The sequence below is a fragment of the Lichenostomus cassidix genome, chromosome 2, assembly GCF_008360975.1.
Source record: "Lichenostomus cassidix isolate B80296 chromosome 2, HeHo_3.0, whole genome shotgun sequence".
Taxonomy (NCBI): domain Eukaryota; kingdom Metazoa; phylum Chordata; class Aves; order Passeriformes; family Meliphagidae; genus Lichenostomus; species Lichenostomus cassidix.
The window spans coordinates 90,738,398-90,755,840 of NC_139482.1; the positions used below are offsets into that span (position 1 = coordinate 90,738,398).

At 39.8% G+C, this 17,443-nt stretch overlaps 1 protein-coding gene across 2 annotated transcripts in view; it reads left to right on the forward strand.

Moving 5' to 3' along the window:
* The window catches only part of TMEFF1 (transmembrane protein with EGF like and two follistatin like domains 1), a 112,236-nt gene that overhangs the window by 84,370 nt on the left and 10,423 nt on the right, over positions 1 to 17,443 (forward strand). The window contains exons 5-7 of one of the 2 annotated variants that reach the window (XM_085052337.1): positions 3,975 to 4,071; positions 15,241 to 15,389; positions 16,277 to 16,336. In XM_085052337.1, the coding sequence (XP_084908463.1) occupies positions 3,975 to 4,071; positions 15,241 to 15,389; positions 16,277 to 16,336 (306 nt within the window). Of the gene's footprint in view, positions 1 to 3,974; positions 4,072 to 15,240; positions 15,390 to 16,270; positions 16,337 to 17,443 lie in introns of both variants that reach the window. The other variant, XM_085052336.1, reaches the window with a different exon arrangement.

Consider the following 17,443-nt stretch of genomic DNA (forward strand, 5'->3'; position numbering starts at 1 on the left):
CAACTGGGAGTCACTGATCCTATCTTTGTGCCTTGTTTCTTTTGAAGGACAGAGCATTAATGAGGCGCTGCCCTGAAACATGTAAGGAAGCTGCAAAGAGAGGGAAAATGAGCTTTCACTCAACATCAAATTAATATGTCAAGAGCAGAATTAATCAAGATACCAACAAAACCAAGAAGAAGAAATTCTGTAATCATCTATACATCAATATTAGAAGCTTGCATAATAAACAAGAGAATCTTGAATTGCTCATTTGGGAACGTATTTTGACCTAATTGTTATTACTGAAACCTGCTGGGAAGATCTGATTGATTGGAATATTAAAATTAATGCCTACAACCTATGTAGGAACAATCAAATGTGGGGGAGAAAGGAGAAGGGAGAGGAAATCTGTCAAGCAATATATTGCCTATTTGAAGACATTTACACCAGAGAAACATGCTCTCAAATATTAACAGGTTAACATATTTTAACAGGATGCAGGTGTACAGGTCTGCTACCAATTCAGGTTGAGAAGCAATATTCATCTACGCTGTATTGGTGGGAAAGGCTGTGTTTCCTTGAAGCAGTTGTCTTGGTTTCAGCCAAGACAATGTTCATTTTTGCAGGAGGGGGCATGGCCAGGACCCAGAAGTTATTCTGTACCAGCTCACATCATTGCTGGGGGCAGGGGGAAGGGAGGCTTTTTCCAGAAGGAATGGCTCTTTTTCGGTCGAGGCAGCATGGCTGCAGTCAGGTCAGGCTCTGCAGTGAGCATTTTGGCATGTGAATCACTTCTGTGCACTTTTGTTACTAATATTGTTGCTGTTACTGTTTATTTTCTTACCTCATTGCTGTTTCCAGTAAATTGTTCTTACCTCAACCCACGAGTTTTACCTTTTGTGCCTCCAATTTATCACTCCATCCCTCCACAGGGGCAAAGGGGAGGGGAGGGGAGAGCAGAGGAACCAGAGAGCAGAACATGGTCTGGAGATTCTTGCTGGGGACTGAAGGGGGAATGCCATTCCTAAACCATGACCAGTTGATATTAGATGCAGTGTCTAATGCTGCTACTACTAAAACATAATGCAGCTAGTCGTGAAAGATGCCTCTGAAAATTGTAGGTGACCTATGTACATAGGGTCCAGCAAGTTCTGATCAAGAAAGAAATGAAAGTCACACTTTTTTAAAAAGCAAACCTAATTTTAAAAGGTAGAGAAAGCAATTTTAGGGAGCAGGGAAAGGAGAGAGCAAGAATTTTACACTGAATAGTTTATAGAAACAATGAACAACTAGTTGTGCACTATGTTTCTGAAAATTAAAAGGTACTGGGGCATTCACAGGGAGCAGAAGTAGAGCTCAGGTGGAAGGGTATGAACATTGCATGTGCCTGTGTGTGGTATGTGTTACTTCTTTTGCTCCATTGCAAAATGGAAGTGCTAACAGTGCAGTAAAAGTGCTCAGTAAAGCACTCTGGTTGCATTTGTAGTCAAGTCAGATAGTATAAATGGAGTATGATGAAATGTTTTCTGTGCTAGTGGTACCACAGAAGGATATTAAGCACCAAATGTTGAAGAAGTATTTTGTAACTAGCAGGTCTGCCAGGTTTGCACCTGAAAGCTTTAAAAATAGGTGGTAAAGAATTGTCTTATGTTGTTGATGACTTTTTTGTCTCTTTTTCTTCAACAGAATAATGATAAATAATGTAGAATTATTTCCAGAAAAGATAAATGGGATGACTGGGGGGCAGCAGCCTCTCATTCTGGCACGTATGAGAAGCACACCAGTGAAATAGAAGGTGGAAAAATCAACTGAATATAGAATTAAGAGAGGGAAAAATATTTAATGCCAGTCACCATGAGTTCTTGGAAAACCTTTATTGAGAAAATTACATCCTTTTAAACTGATTTTTCCAAGAAAGGCATTTGTAGAACAGAACATTTTATGTGAGCATACCACCACAGAGCCATAACCTTTCTCCGTCAAATGCAATCTGTAATCTCATACAAGTCTAAGTAACTAGAGAGCACAACATCCACACAGTGCACATCTAACGTGCAAAAATACTGCAAATCAATAGATCGTTAAATGTTAAGGAGTCAGTAGAAAATGAGTGTGTTTCTAGAGACTGTGCCTGGCCTCATGACCCCTTCCAGTAGTGACCTGGGAGCAAATCAGTCAGCACTGATTTGGTGTGGATGACAGAGAACAGGTCACTGAGCTAACAGGATGCATAAGCAGGCAGGATTTCAATATCTGAAGACAGTTATCTGTAGCGAGTCCAGGACTTAGGTAATTTATCCTTGATGTCAGGAAAACATCTCTCCTGCAGACTTGACCCTGAAAAGGACTCATTGGGGAATAAAGTGGATAACAAAGTAAATATGATGGTCAGTGCAGAAAAATGGTCAAAAAGTAATACGAGTGTTGGATGTTTAAAGTGAAGAATGTCACACAGATGGTATATGGTTTTGATGACAACTTTTCTGGAACAATATGTCCAGCTCTTGTACCTGTAACTCCAGAAGGTGTTGACTTGCTGGCAAAGGGCGTCAAGGGTCATAAGAACAGCAAAGGAAGTGGAAATGCCATGAGCAGTGCCATTTGTTTAACTTATTCAAGCCATAGGGGATCATTTATTGGTGTGGGAAAGTGAAATCTGACACTAAAGGACACTTTCAAATGCCAAATGTAGGCATAGGAATGTGGTATCTGGAAAGCAGGAGAAATCAAATCAGATGTGCATTTGTAAATATAAAAGCAGATGACTTCAACTGCAACTTGATAAGAGTGGTGATAGAATTTCTACAGTGGGAATTTTGTTTGATATATATTAATCTCTGGAAAATGGACAGCATGCTTTAGACAGAAATCAGTTTGAGGGTCGCACCTGCACTATTCTTCATGGAAACACAGCCCCACGGGTCAGAGGGAGATATTCCCTTCAGGCAAGATCCAGGAAAATTAGGAAAGAGCTGTTGTGGGTTTCTATTTCCTGTTTACATTTAAAGAATGTAAATGCAGCTGTTTCATTTGTGGTGTTTGATTTACTGTTGCCACAGCACATAAAGCTGCTATGAGGAAAGGAATCACTTTGATCTCTGTCCATCCAGCAGCCTTGTGCAGTCAGCTGTGCACCACCATGATACTGTGATACTTTAAGTGGATCTCAGCTCCCTCTGCAGATTTCTGTGGTTCTTTTCCTTCCTTTCAAATACCTAGCTCTTATTCATCACTTGGTGAAAAATCAAAAATAGGAGTGGCTAATTCTAGTGAAAAAGTAAGAATTTATTTTGTTTCTCTTTTACTTGGTGAAGCATTTTGATGTCCATGTCAACAGTAAAATTGGTGTAGATGTTTTTAGGATCAGAATATTTGAGATGTTGATTTTACTTTTTAAGATACATAGCATTTCTACCAGTTTCTTGTTAAGATAACTTTTTCCCTTTATTCCTGTAGAATTAACAAAGTAATCTGGAAAATATGCCATGGCATATATGACATATGAGCATAGTCTAATCTCATAGTCAGGAATTAAAAAGGGGAAAAAAATGCAAGCAGTAACCTTGCATAAGGATATCTGTAATTAAAGACTGCCACAGAAAATAGTATTCAAATCCCCAGTACCTAATATTCAAGGACATCAGAAGGGACAGGGTTTATACATTATCAGGGGCAATTAAGAGTAAATGTGACTGGGACACATGTCAATGCCAGTTATGTGCCTGGTGGAGCGGGAATAAATAAAAATGACTGAAATAAGAATAAAGGAAGAGCCAATCAATGAAGCATTAGTGTTTTCGGGAATGCTTTTCTATCACTGGTACAGTTCTACCAACCTCCAATTGACTGACTTTCAAAAAGGGAGCACTATTAAGGTTAATAGCTTCAGTATACGATAGCTTTATGTTGACAGTATTCCTGAAGGCAAATGGATTTAGGTAAGCAAAAACAGAGCTTAATTTGAAAGTCATGCCTTTTTTTTTTTTTTCCAGAGTATGAAGGATCTGGGACAGAAGTTCAGAGAAAACACTCAAAATGTGGAGTTTGCAAATATAGGGCTGAGTGTGACGAAGATGCAGAAAATGTTGGGTATGTAATGTTTTCCTTAACAATATCACTGAACAAAAGGGAAAAAATGTTAAAAGAAAAGAAAAAGTGCATGATTATCTGCTTGACTATGTTTGTCCTTACTAACTGAATCTTTAGTGCCATCCATCAGCAATGTGTTTCATTATTTGTCTGTAAAGAACAAGTTACCTGCAGATGCAAGGTAGTGGGACAAAACAACAGAGACTTTTACCGAAGAATCTTTAGCTAATATTTTTCAAGCAAAGGGCCTTGATTTGTTTTATTCCACCAACAAAACAACCCAAAACCCAAACAGAAATGCAAAATAAATACTGATTATTCAGCCCTGAGATTTTTTTCTCTTTGTTGACCTTGCTCATTAAGTGTTACAGGCAGTTATTTCCATCAGTGCAAAGCTTGGACTTAAACATGAAGTGGAGCTGGGGACTTGAACCAGTCAGATCTTCCCAATTTACTTTGACATTTGATCTCTTAGATGCACCCAGGGGAAAGTGAATGAAAAATATTAATTATTGTCAAAGTTCAAAACAAATTATCAAGAAACAAGAATCTTTTAAAGACAATCCAAAATGCAGAAAGAGGTGCACCAAATTTCCCCACTCAAGGTCCTTGGTTATATCATACCCTGACTGTCTAGGCTCTGTGTGGCTCTCAGAAAGGGCAGTGGTACCATGAAGGAAATGGCTTCTTCAAACAGCCCCATGTGGCTTTAAGGGGTTTGTAGGGAATTAAAAGGAGTTCCATCTGCCAATGGGGCTTTGTTTCCCAACAACTGTTGTCCTGGCAGTGGCTACCAGTATGGAATCAGCTTCACTGGGGTCTGGGCTGCTGGCAGGTACTGGGGTTACAGCTGCAGACACAGTGCATGAAGGTGTTTGAGAGACTTGCAAATGGTACATTTTTGTGCACTCAGAGGGAACAGCACCTCAGAATATCAGCGCTTGAACATCACTAATCAGGGAAAACATCATTCTCCCTTCTCTTGTCTTCCAGCTGGAATCCATTTAATGTTGAAATATGTCCTAATTGCACAAGATTTTATTACAGGATATCAGCATGAAGACATCTCAGGCAGTAAAGCAGCTTAACACTAATATTCAAGATGTGCATTCAAGATTAAATCATAGAATACAAGTGAAAGCAAAATAGTAATGGTGCTCATGAATACTAGCATGATACTTCACATTTCATAAAATGCCATAGTACTGAAACAGGCTTGTTCTTTCCAAGAGAGAGACAAATGAGCTAGAGCTGCTTTTTGTAATACTAATAATTTTCTGAAATATTGCCTTGGTCTGCTTCATTTATGACTGGAAAGATGGTATGGATGAGATATATATTTATATATGTTTGTTATATGCACTGAGATGTGCTTTCAGCTTTGGAAAATAAATCCTGCAGCATTCAGCTTCAGTAAAAGCTTGCCTAGTCTTTCTGCACTTGTAGAGCTGGCATTCCTGCAGCTATGTAGCATCTATAAGAAAATTAGGATAAAGCTGAGGGGACCAGAAGATTTATTCCCTGCATCCTACTCATATAAAATGAAACCAGGCTCCCACTTCTTGACAACAGAAGGATAGTGCTCTTTTGCCTCGAAGATTTCTTTAATTAGTCCTCATTAAAAAAATAAGTGGAAACAAACTTTTATATCGAAAATGCTCAAAAGTTAGAAAATATTTCCATGTAAGTAATTTGCAATTTATTGGATATTTTTCAATTCTATATAGGAATTTAATATAATTTAATTTTTTCCCAGTACCTTTGACCATTAAAACAGGCTTTAGTGATATTCACTGTCCAGACATAGATAAATCAGGCTCTGTTAACACAGATTGCCTCCACAAGGTTGATTTTGACAATTCACATAGCAAGTCACAAACTTGCTAAAGTAGAATATAGGAGTTGGCATATTTTTTTCCCTGAAATCAAAACAGCTATTTACCTGGCAGAAACATGATGGGATTGAAATCTGCTTGGGAAACATTAGTAGAGCACCCCTTACAACTGCTTTTTGCATCTAATTTTTATTGTCTTTCTGGCTGTGTTTCAGTGTGGGTTTTGACATCATAAAATTATATCATGATTTATAAAGTTACTGGCAACACAAGTATCTTTCAATAGACTTGTATAAACATTGCTGGTCTGAATTATCATTTAATTCAAATTTGCAGGAGATTACAAACCCATCACCCCTGATTCTAGCAAATCACAAACCCCCCTGATTTCATTAAAATATTCTGTTTTGATTTTCCTTTTTAAGACATGAAAATGGCCACTGGAACTTTTTTGGGTAGTGTGATAAATGAATACTGAACCACAAACAAAAAGTACATTTAGTTCCATTCAAACTAATTTCTTACGCCTGGACAGCCTTGCTTGCATCTTGTGATGTTAAGACACTTAAGAGAGTGATCCACATGACTACAGAAGGCATTTAAACAGAATTGTCCTCCATGATAGTAACTGGATGAGTTAGCTGAGCTGTCCCCTAATGTTTAGTAGATAATCTCAAGCCATGTTCATGATATGTACAGTAAATATACAATTATGGGGTTTTTCATCCTCTTTTTCAAGCTATGCAGTCTGAGGCCATACAAACATCAGGTCCTTCTGCTCTGACTGCTCTTGGGAAGCAAAACAGTATCTGTACTCCTCACTTATCAATAAGGAAATTAATTTTTGAGTTAAATGTTTAGTGAATTGGTGGGAAGGGTGCCACACATGCCACCAAGTGTTGAGTGGTTTGAGATAAATGATTTGGCATTAGTGAGGAATCCCAGGATCTGCCAAGAGGCCAACCACAATAGCCTAGGGAGCAGAATGGGCAGATTTTCTCCCAGGAATGGAAAAATCTTGCTAAAGACAATTTTATTCCTTGCAGAACATGGTTTATCTTTTGGGTCTGGAAAGCTGTAGGAGTTCTCTGCAAAAATGGTGGCACCTGATACTTTCAGTGAAAACTGTAGGGTGATCCTCACAACAGAGAAGTAGGAGCAAGACCACTTGGCATTTCCTGATTTTTCAGAGTTGAACTTGCTGATGTCTTAGCAGGTCCTTTCTTCTCAGATCTGCACAGCGACATCATGAGGGGCACTAGACACATGTCAAAGCATGATAAATTCTGGTTTGTCATAATGGAAAATGTTTCCACCATGAGGGTGGTTGGACATTTGAACATGGTGCTGACATTTCCGTCCATGGAGATGGTCTGAGCTTGATCAGACACAGCCATGGGACCAACTTTGAGCAGGGGCTGGGATGAGCTCTGCATATCTCCTAAGCCTAAATGAAATCTGCGAATCTGTAATTACCAAATCTTGGTGCTTTTTAAAAGCAAATTTAAAGAAGATCAGTTGTATTGAGCTGAGATACATCACAAGTCAGTGATGTTAATTTTTGGTTGCTCTTAAATTGTATTTTGCCCTCTGAAAAAGTTATAGATCCTTAGTTTTCATGCTTAGTGTTAAAGCATTATGGCTATCTCTTGATAAAAAATGGTACATATGCTTTTATTACACCAGATCACACATAGTTTGAAGAAATCAGGCTTTGCACAGGGTTTTAGATTTATATCTTCATTTTGTTTGATTTCACAGAAGCATTATCTGTCTAAACCAGAAGTTGTAACAATGCATAGTAAACTGAATGCAAAAATAAACAACTTTATAATTTCCACTGCCTCTATGAAAAATTTCAGTGTTGATTCCAAGTGGAATGGTTGAGACACAGAAATAGTCTGAGGAGAGGGTAGTTATAAACAGCACACTTGGAAAATTTGTATTCAGCTGTATGCAAATCAATATATTATTTCTTTATCTTAACTCAGAAGGAATCAGGTTGAGGAAGCACCACAGAAATATATTTCTCCATATTTTTCTTCTTTTCTTGTACAAGTTGTAAGTATTTTAAAGAATTGTTAGTTTGTGGTCAGTCTTTTCAAGGGCATTGACATGTAACATGTCATATTGTCTGAACAGTGATTTTCTGTAGGCCTGAGGTAACAAAATGCAAACAACAGGGTTCACATGGGTTGGCTGGGATTTTTTCCCATTTAGAGACAAAACTGAAACAGGTTGAATATATAATGGGAAAAACTGCTACCTGACTTCATTCAGTCAGTGCCTACCTTTCTCCTCTGACCCTCAAATGTCTCTCTGGCCAGAAGCTTCCTCCTCTTTATTGAAAAGACAACATATTATGCATAGTGGTGCAAAATGTGTAGCAAGAGGTTGGTAAACTTATACTGCTTTGTGGGAAAGTGGCCAGAAGCCCAAAAACATGGGCAGTATGAATGCAGTTGTGTGTTTTCTGCTGGAATTTTGAAGTAAAAATGCAGTTGTGTTGAGAAGTGGAGATGGAGGTAGCCCAAAAGCTTGGGGCCACCTAGAGCTGATGGGGTAAATCCTGTTGGTCATCATCATAAACCTATGTGGTTTGCTCTTGATATACCCTGGGGTATAGTTCTGTTCTGATGAGATAAACAGATCATCCCACCAGTACACAATCTAAAGATAGGATGTCTAGGGCATCATCTGGTCAGGGCTCCTGCCCTGCACTGCAGCCAGGGATAATTCATTCATGTGAGCTCCAGGGCTTCTCCAGGAGAGCTCTGACCACCTCTGTGAAGGAAGATTTGACAGCAGGGCATATCTGTTCTAGGGCTGATTTCTCTCTCTTTAAGGAATAATTTCCTTGTGTTCAATCAGAATTTCTCTCTTCGTGACTTGCAACTCTTGTCTTTCACTTCTCTTTGTGCACCTTCTGAGAAGAGTCTCACTCTCATCTTCTCAATAACTCCTCTTGGGTTGTTGGTGACAGCAGTCACCTCCTTAACCTTCTCTTTTCCAGGCTGAACAGCTCCAGTGCCCCCAGCTATACTTTGCACAGCCCACACTCCATCCCTCTACCCATGGCAGTGGCTCATCTGCAGCCTCTCCAGTTCCTCAGAGTATTTGCTGTTACTGGAGTGGCCCAAAACAGGACAGAATGCTTCACATGGGACCCATGAGTGCTGAATGGAGGACAGGAGTCACTTCCCTTGCTCTGTTGGTGACCCTCCTCCCTTGTAGCTCCCCCAGCCTGCTGCTCCCCTGGGCTCTCAGGTCCTTTTCTGCAGAGCTGCTTCCCTGCTGGTCCACCCACCCTCTGTCCTGTGGCAATCCTGTCATCTTCAGACCTCTGGAGGTTCTTCCAACTTCTTTTTTTTTTTTTTTAAGTCTTTGATAAGGAAATCATTAACTTAAAAATAGACTCACTAAAAATTCAAATTTATCATGTTCTCATCTTTACCTATTTTTTTTAACAGATGAAATATGGAAATGAGATTCTGAGTACATTCAGTCTTTTTTTTTTTTAATAAGTGTACTATGCTGTCAAAGATATGTTTTGACTTATAATGTAGATTTTCAAGAAAGATTGACAACTGATCCCCAAGTAGACCTTTTGAGATTAACATTTTATGAGATTTACTTTGGAAAGCAAAAGTGCCTCAGCAATATATAAGGATTCAACTGGCCTATAATTTACATAGTGTCTGTTTTCACAAAGACCAAACCAGAATTTCAGAAGTCTAAGTATTAACGGTTAGAAATGCCAGTGTGGACATTTCAAAGTCCTAGTCTCTGCCTTGTCTATGTAATTTGTCCCCCAGGGAAAGATTTGGCCTGTTTGAAGTCCAGCGTGCAAGTTTCTATTTCCCTCTTTTGACCACTTTTTCACTCATTTACCAACCATTTTTTAAAATTAACTTTTTAGGGTATGATATTATATGTAGGTATTCATAAGGGAGGGTATCTAAATCCTTTGTAGATGCAATTCACAGCTTTCTGATCCAACAGAAAGAGAATCCTAAGTATTCGTGTGTAAAACAAGCCATTCAGACAATAGAGAAAATCTGCCTAAACCACAGATTTAAGATTATGTTAGAGTATTACTAAATTATGAAAACCTGGGCTACAGGATATTCTGATATGAGAGGAATAGCATAATGGTCTTTTCACTGTATTGGCCATTAAGAAATTGAATAGATCTTAGATGGATAATAATCCAGGCCTGTTTTTTTAATGTATATTTTTAGTGATCTTTTCAGCAGTGTGTGCAAAATCTTTGAAGGTTCCTGTCATTTGAGGGTGGAGGGAGGGTTAGGCTGCTCTTGAGAGAGCAAACACCAGTTCACCATGTATGCTGTGAGAAGCTCACTGCAGGTAAACACTCAATTTCCACAGTGGTCAGAGAGAGCCATGCCATGAAAATAAAAAAGGGAATGTAGGGAAGTAGCTGAAGTTTATGGTATTCAAAGGATGTTCTGGATTGTTGGGCAGAAGTAAAGACAGAGTGTTCAAGCTGGGCGCAGAAAAGAATTGAATTCTACTTCTCTTGTGCTATAAAGGGATTTTTAAAAAACACACAAAAAACCTGATGAAGATCCAACGCTATTCAAATGGGTAGAAAAATCACTTTGAAAACCAGATTTTCTTAGTTCATGTTTCATCTGGGAAAAATTGCACACAAGGGAAGAACCATCAAATGAAAGGTAATCCTTCATTTGGCATGGTTATATTCTTAACTACAATTGCAACACCCCTGCTATTTCAATTCACCTAAATTTATTCCATCAAGCATACCCTTATCCATCTGTGTGCATTTCACACACTTTGTTTTACTCTAGTGTTTCCATTTTACATTTGTAAGCAGATGTGCCAATGAATTGGTGAGTACCTGAGAAAGCTCATTGTTATCAGCTGCTGGGAAGGGGTAGCAAGCAGCACTCCCTGTGAGGCCAGGCCAGAAAAATACATTTGTGAGCAAATCCTAGGTGGGCATAATGCAGCAGCCTGATTGATCTGTTGGTTGGAAATGCCAGTCTCTCCCAGTAGCCAAGCCTACTCCACAAGTCAGTCATGCTTTTTCTTTCGGTTTTTTTTTCCCCCTCTCATTTCTTTGAACCTACCAGGGTTTTTAAGCACACAGAACTTCCAACAGACCACGTACACCTTGAAGCCTGAAAACAAAAGGAAGCCTTGAAATGTGTTCTGATCTCTGGGGATCTAATTAATTTACTAATAGCAGCAAGTGCTCTTACAGCCTGAGCTTGTCACTTGATTTTACTAAGCACGTTTTCTTTGTAACACCTAGTAGCCCCTAAAAAATGAGTTGTACATTCTCATTTCTTGCTTATTAAAACCACCCCAAAATTTTGTTCGTTTTAATTATATCACTTTGTACTTTCCTGAAATTCAAATGCTTTTCTGTTTAGCTAATGGTGCTAATGAATGATATGCATGCAACTTCTAAAAGCACATTTTCACAGCAAGCTGGTGCCTTTTTTCTTAAGGCATCAGCTCTCTGATGACAGGCGACAAAATTCAGGGACTTCTTCTGTATACCCTAGTACATCAGGAAAACATCTGAATATATCCTGTGGTCTTTCCTGGGATAAGTGAGAGAAAAGATCTGTGGAGGACATTGAGCAGCAACCTCCTTCAGCATGACATCAATTTGGAGTTTTAACTACCTGTTTAAATCCTTTTGGTTAAAAACAATTAGGAAGGTTCTAGTGAAAAAAGTGTTTGTTGGTCTCTCACTCCTTTTATTCCTTGTGGCTTTTACAGCTTTTGCAGCAAAAATTTGAAGCACTCGTTCACTTCTTTCTGGTATGAAGCATCAAGCACATTCAAGATGTCCTTAATACACAATTCTGTTAAGTGACTTTTCCTTAAGTGACTAACTCTTTTCTTCTGAATTGTATAGTTAAGGTTCACTCTCTTCCTGGGTGCCCCTCTTGTCCCACATGTCACTGCTCCCCCTTCACAATCTCCAGTTTTCCCTGCCCTGCCTTTGTAAGCAGCTCTCTGCATTGTTCTTTTGCTCTCTTCCTGCTCTCTCCCCAGCAGGAGAGATGCTTTTCAGGGAACAGATTACAATATGGGACTGCAATTTTGTCTTCAGTTTCAATCTTAGCTGGGAAGGAAAACAAAGCCCACAGTCCATGATGCCTCTTACAAGTTTTCCTGCCTGCAAAGGCTTCTGATAAGATTTTTTCCCTTTTAAGATGCCACTTTTAGCTCGTTATCACTGTCTACTGTGTCTTCTCACCTACTTTGTGTGCTTCTTGAATGGTCTGTGGCATGGTTCAGACTGTGGGCTGTGCTTGGTAGCCTTGAGCTTTGACTTCTTCCTGGCTTTGGCTCCCAAACTGGCGATGGGGGGAGTTGTCTTCCCTCAAGCAGTTGAATTTTCTGTCATCTCACTACCAAGCTATTGTCTGCTCTCTGTAGCTCTCTGACTTCAGGATATAACATATTTTCAGTATTTCATGGTGTGTTTATTGGCAGATCTTCTGGTACTTTCCTGAGCTGCTCTGCTGTTTCAGTCTGCAGTGGTCCCATCCTCTCACAGGTATTCAGGCTCCAGTTTCAATGTGTTTGATGTGCAGCATCAGAGCAGCAACTTGCTCTCCCCCAGTTTTACCTTCCTTCACAAACACCAAGCAGTTAAAAACAACATTCTTTTCATGTTTTCTGTCAAGAGCAGCACTCCCCACATGTCACTGCTGCCATCTCACGATTTGGCACTTTCCACAGTCCTGACTATAATTTTGGTCTAGTGGAAACTGTCTATGAGCAAGGACAAATTTACTGCACCCTATGCAGACTCTCTGATGAGGGCAGGTTTCTAACATGTGCTCCTGGCTCCCTCTCTGCCACCCTGCTGCAGAAGGACCTGTGGAGGTCCTTCTCCCTTCAGAGAATTGTGCCCAAGCCATGTCCTCACCTTAACTCATTCCCTTTCAGCCCTCTGAGAGACTTCAGAGGCTGAGGCTGGAATAAGAGATTCAATTTTTTGTAAGTACATCAGTCCAGTTCAACTGTTTATTACCCCACAGTGTACTTAAACCACCTGCTTTTACATGCCAGACAGCTCTGCCAAGTAATCAGTAGCCACTGGGCCGGAGAGGGCTGGAAGCAGCACTTGGCATCATGGTTGTAGGCAAAGAAGGAGTTAATGGCACCAGGCAGATAATTGATGCATGTGGTAGGAGGGGGCAACATCTGAAATTTCTGTTCATTGAAGATGTGTTAGAGATAACACTGAGACTGTTGATCAGAAAAACAGGGTCAGGAATGCATAACTACCCCTGAAGCAAGCATTTGACAATACTAAGAAAGTAAGCATTTTATATTAGATGTTAAATCCAAACACATCAAAGCATAGAGTTTCCCAGCAGTTTCAACTGTAGCCTGTAATGTCACCATGAGGAAGAAAAAAATATTTTCAAAACTCACCTTATTTGTCACCAGGAATGACAAAACCCAGCCATAATCATGGCACTACAGACGTTGGATGGTGACTACAGACAGATGTAAGGGTGAGCAAAGGTATCTGTTTGGGCATAGCCAGTGCCATACAAATGAGGACAAGCTCTCTGCTAGGTTGTGTCAATAAATATGCGCAACTGCTGAGCCATGAGCCTTTTATTTGCATGTAGTAAATCCTAATAAACCCCTTATTAGTCTTAACATCATGTGGGAGTTTGTAAACTAGTATTTCCATCCTGGTTCTAGGGTTTACAGCCATTACGATTTCTAGTGAGAAAGATTATCTTATGTTCATCATATTGATATTTAGAGGCTTCATTAGTACTTGGAGGTAGGTCCCTAAGATGTGTAGAGTCTCATTACTGGGACAGTTTTTCACTGTCAGTAGGTGCACTTAAAACCTTGTTTGCACTAGAGATGTTCTATCTAGCAACAATCTAAAGTTCACAGGAATGAAAAATTACCTGCAAAATTTGCATATTTAAATTAAGCAACAGAACATGCTCACGGGAGAAGAGGAAGAGAGAAAAGTAAGCTGGCCATCTTCAGTGTTTCAGCAGCATGGAATTGGGTTCTGCTGCAAAATTTGTTACTGGCTTGAGGCATACATACATCTGCTTTAATTTTATCTAAAACAGTGGGAAAGAACATAAAAAAACTGATAAGTTGGTAGCTTGGACATTTTTCCCCATCCTGTGACTTACAAGAGTTAATCAAGATGAATCTAGTGGTAACTCCTGGCAGTCAGACCATGTGCCCTCTGTAGAGCTTTCTGGAAAGGAGAGGACCTTGTGCCCACTGCCACCTCTCAGAAGATGCAGAGTGGCTCTTCTCACACTCAAGACAGCTGGAGGAGCTTGACTGAGAGCTGGACATGGTGCCCACCTTGTCCTCCCCCTCATTCTGCAGCCACATGCCTTATTTTCCCCATAGCAAAGGTGGAGATAAACTTGCAGAGCAATGTGAAACATACACAGAAACTTCCATTCAAAAATAAAAGTTCAGTTAGAAAGCAGAATACAGGGTGTGTGGGTCTTGGAAAGTTGGAAAGTGTGCCTGTGCCATTCACATGTGCAAAATTTCAGGAATTTTTGTTGGGGTTACAAAAGTATTTAAATATGAACATGTAAATCATAGCCCCATTTGAGTCTTTGGCTGTCCTACCTTTGTGTAGTTAGGAACCATCTACACATTAAGTCTTCGTTTTTCCTGCATTAATTTTACAATCCCTAATTGCAAGTCGTGTGGAAAATGATTCCTCCTAAACAACCAAAATGTTATTGGGATACAGTATGAACTAATTCAGGTTGTTTTAAATGCGGCATAATAGACCCATTGTTAACTTTCAAAGGTGTGAATAGAAGTCTTGCAGAAATGACACAGTTAACCAAACATATTGGGTCTACACAACCTTTGAAATAGAGCTCCTTCTATTGTCTAACAGAAAAGGGAGTCCTTTTTGTTTTCCCCCTCAAGGATCCAGACCTGAAAAAAGTAGAATATTCTTCTGGTTTTGTTCACACTAGAGAACAAACACCACAAACTGGTATATCAATGTAGTAATCTTCCTAGTAATGTGTTATAAATTTTCAGGTGTATTCCATGAGATTGACATCATAGTAAAACGACAAGAAACCTTAATACATTATTGAAAAGCACACTGAAGCATCTATTCATGATTTTGCACATTCTGCTAGGAAGCCTGCCAAGCCAATGACCTTCAGCATTCTCATGCAGCACGCTCTCCCCTCCTGGCACTGGTGTATGAGCTAGTGTTTACTTAGGACTTAACATGATTTAATTTTTGTTTGCTGGATGTCAATTTTGTTTTGCTGTATGTTTCAATTAACAGGTGTGTATGCAATATAGACTGCAGTGGATACAGTTTTAATCCCGTATGTGCTTCTGATGGAAGTTCCTATAACAATCCGTGCTTTGTCAGGGAAGCGTCGTGTCTGAGGCAAGAGCAGATTGACATCAGGCACCTTGGGCACTGCTCAGGTAGGATTCATTTTGGTTTTCTGCTAAATGCAAATTCTGACATAACTGAGCTTTGTAGAACTTACCCTTTTCCATTTTTGGTCAGAATTCACTGATCCAGTTATCAGTGAACTCAACCACCTGGAGTTTTGAGTTCCCCACACTACACATAGTGCTGTGTTTGCATTACCTTTCTTTGGCTGCTGTTACCTGGAAAGACAGGAAAAGCTTTTGGGAAAATCTAAGCAATAATCCAACAGTTCCTACATGAAGGGGTGGTAAGAAGTAGGAGAACAGAAGGAATATGGGTGTGTGGTAAATGTTCCCTCTTGCTGCTGTGGTCTGTAAAATGTGCTTCCAGAGTGAGTTCAGTTGGGTCCTGATTGCACAAACATTGATCCATTAATCTTAAGAGTATTTTCCAACCTAAATGAGTCTGTAATTTCCTTTTCCAGTGTTGCAGTGGTCCACTGAAGCCCTCTGTCTACTGCCTTGTAGCTAATCGTGTCCATAACCGTTCAGTTTTGGGAGCTTACAGTAAGGATTTTCTCTTGGGAACAACAGCTTTCCACCAACTCCTTGCCAGTTACATCTGACTCTGTACTTGGGCAGTTCCAACACCAAAACAGTCACCAAAATAACCTAGGTCCATACCACAGAAAAGTTTTTAGTTCAAAACCTACAGCTTGAGGTGTGCCACGTGTTGGTCTGGACACCAGGGTTTACTGACCAAGTGTGATACTAACCTGGTTGTGTGGGGGGAACAATGTGGAAGTGTGTCCAGTTTCACTGCAATTTAAAATAATTCTCTGAATGTTATTCTGGCTTATCAATGATGCATATGTAGTGGTCTGAAAAATACCCTTTCCTAATAGCTAACCACACATGTATTTATCACCTAGAAACAGATGATACAAATGCAGTTGGAAAGAAAGATGATGGCATGCAGTACCGGCCAGAAGTGAAAGGTATGGTGCAGACTTTGTGCTTTTTGGTTATGGCTTCACAAGATGAAAAAACAGAGCATGCAAGTCCATTCTAGTCTGCCTTTCAGCTTCAATTCCTGTAGCCAAGACAGACCTGTGAACAGCTTCTTTCTTGCAGCGCGTTGCAAGGCTGGCAGGAAGATGTGTGTGATTTGTAAGTTTTGTTTGCTCTATTCCTCTAAGATGCCCAGCTGCTCAGTACCCTGTGAAGGGGCCACAGGATTAGACTTCTTCCAAGTGCTGTGAAAATGACTTTACTGGAAGACATCAAGCTGTGACATTCCTGATGAAACAATATAGCACAAGCCTCCCTGCCATGATTCCATCTTTTCTGTTAACTTCTGAAAAAACTGGACGATTCTGAATTTGTTAGGTTGTTTTAAAATGTTTTCAGTAAACTGTGCTGATTGACATTGGTTGAAAATGTTTCACCTACATAAACCTTACTTTACCTTTTAATAACCTTTAATGCCTCAACTTTTTCTTCATCCCTGCTAGTCAGGTGATCACACACACTGAGTATCATTCAAATGCTTTCTTTAGACCTCCTGTTGCTAGTAACACACTTGAAAAACCCTTCTTGTTATCTTACACAACACTGGCCAGATTTAGTTCTAAATGAGCTTTGGCCTTTTGTGTCTTCTCCCTGCACATACAAACCACAGCTCTGTACTCTTCCTGTGAAGCCTGACCTCGCTTCCAGTGGCCATACAAATTCTCTTTCCTCTTGAGGGAACAAAGAGTTCCCTGTTCCATCAAGCTGGTCTTCTGCCCCATTTTTTTGACTTACAACACAGTGGAATTGTCTGCTCTTGTGCTTCTAAGTGGTGCTTCTTAAAAATTGACCAGCACTCAGAATTGACCAGGACCCCTCAAAAGCAGATTGCCAGAATACTCTGCTAAATAGCTCCATGAATAGCTTAAAGGTTTTTTTCTACTGAAGTCCAGGGCAGCATCTCTGGTGTCCTTTTTTCTCATTGTACTGAAAGCTCAACCATTAAACTCAGTCATTTCATGATCACTATGGCCAAGACAGACACCCACACTTACATCCCCCATGAGTTCTCTATTCACAAATAACAAGCCTAG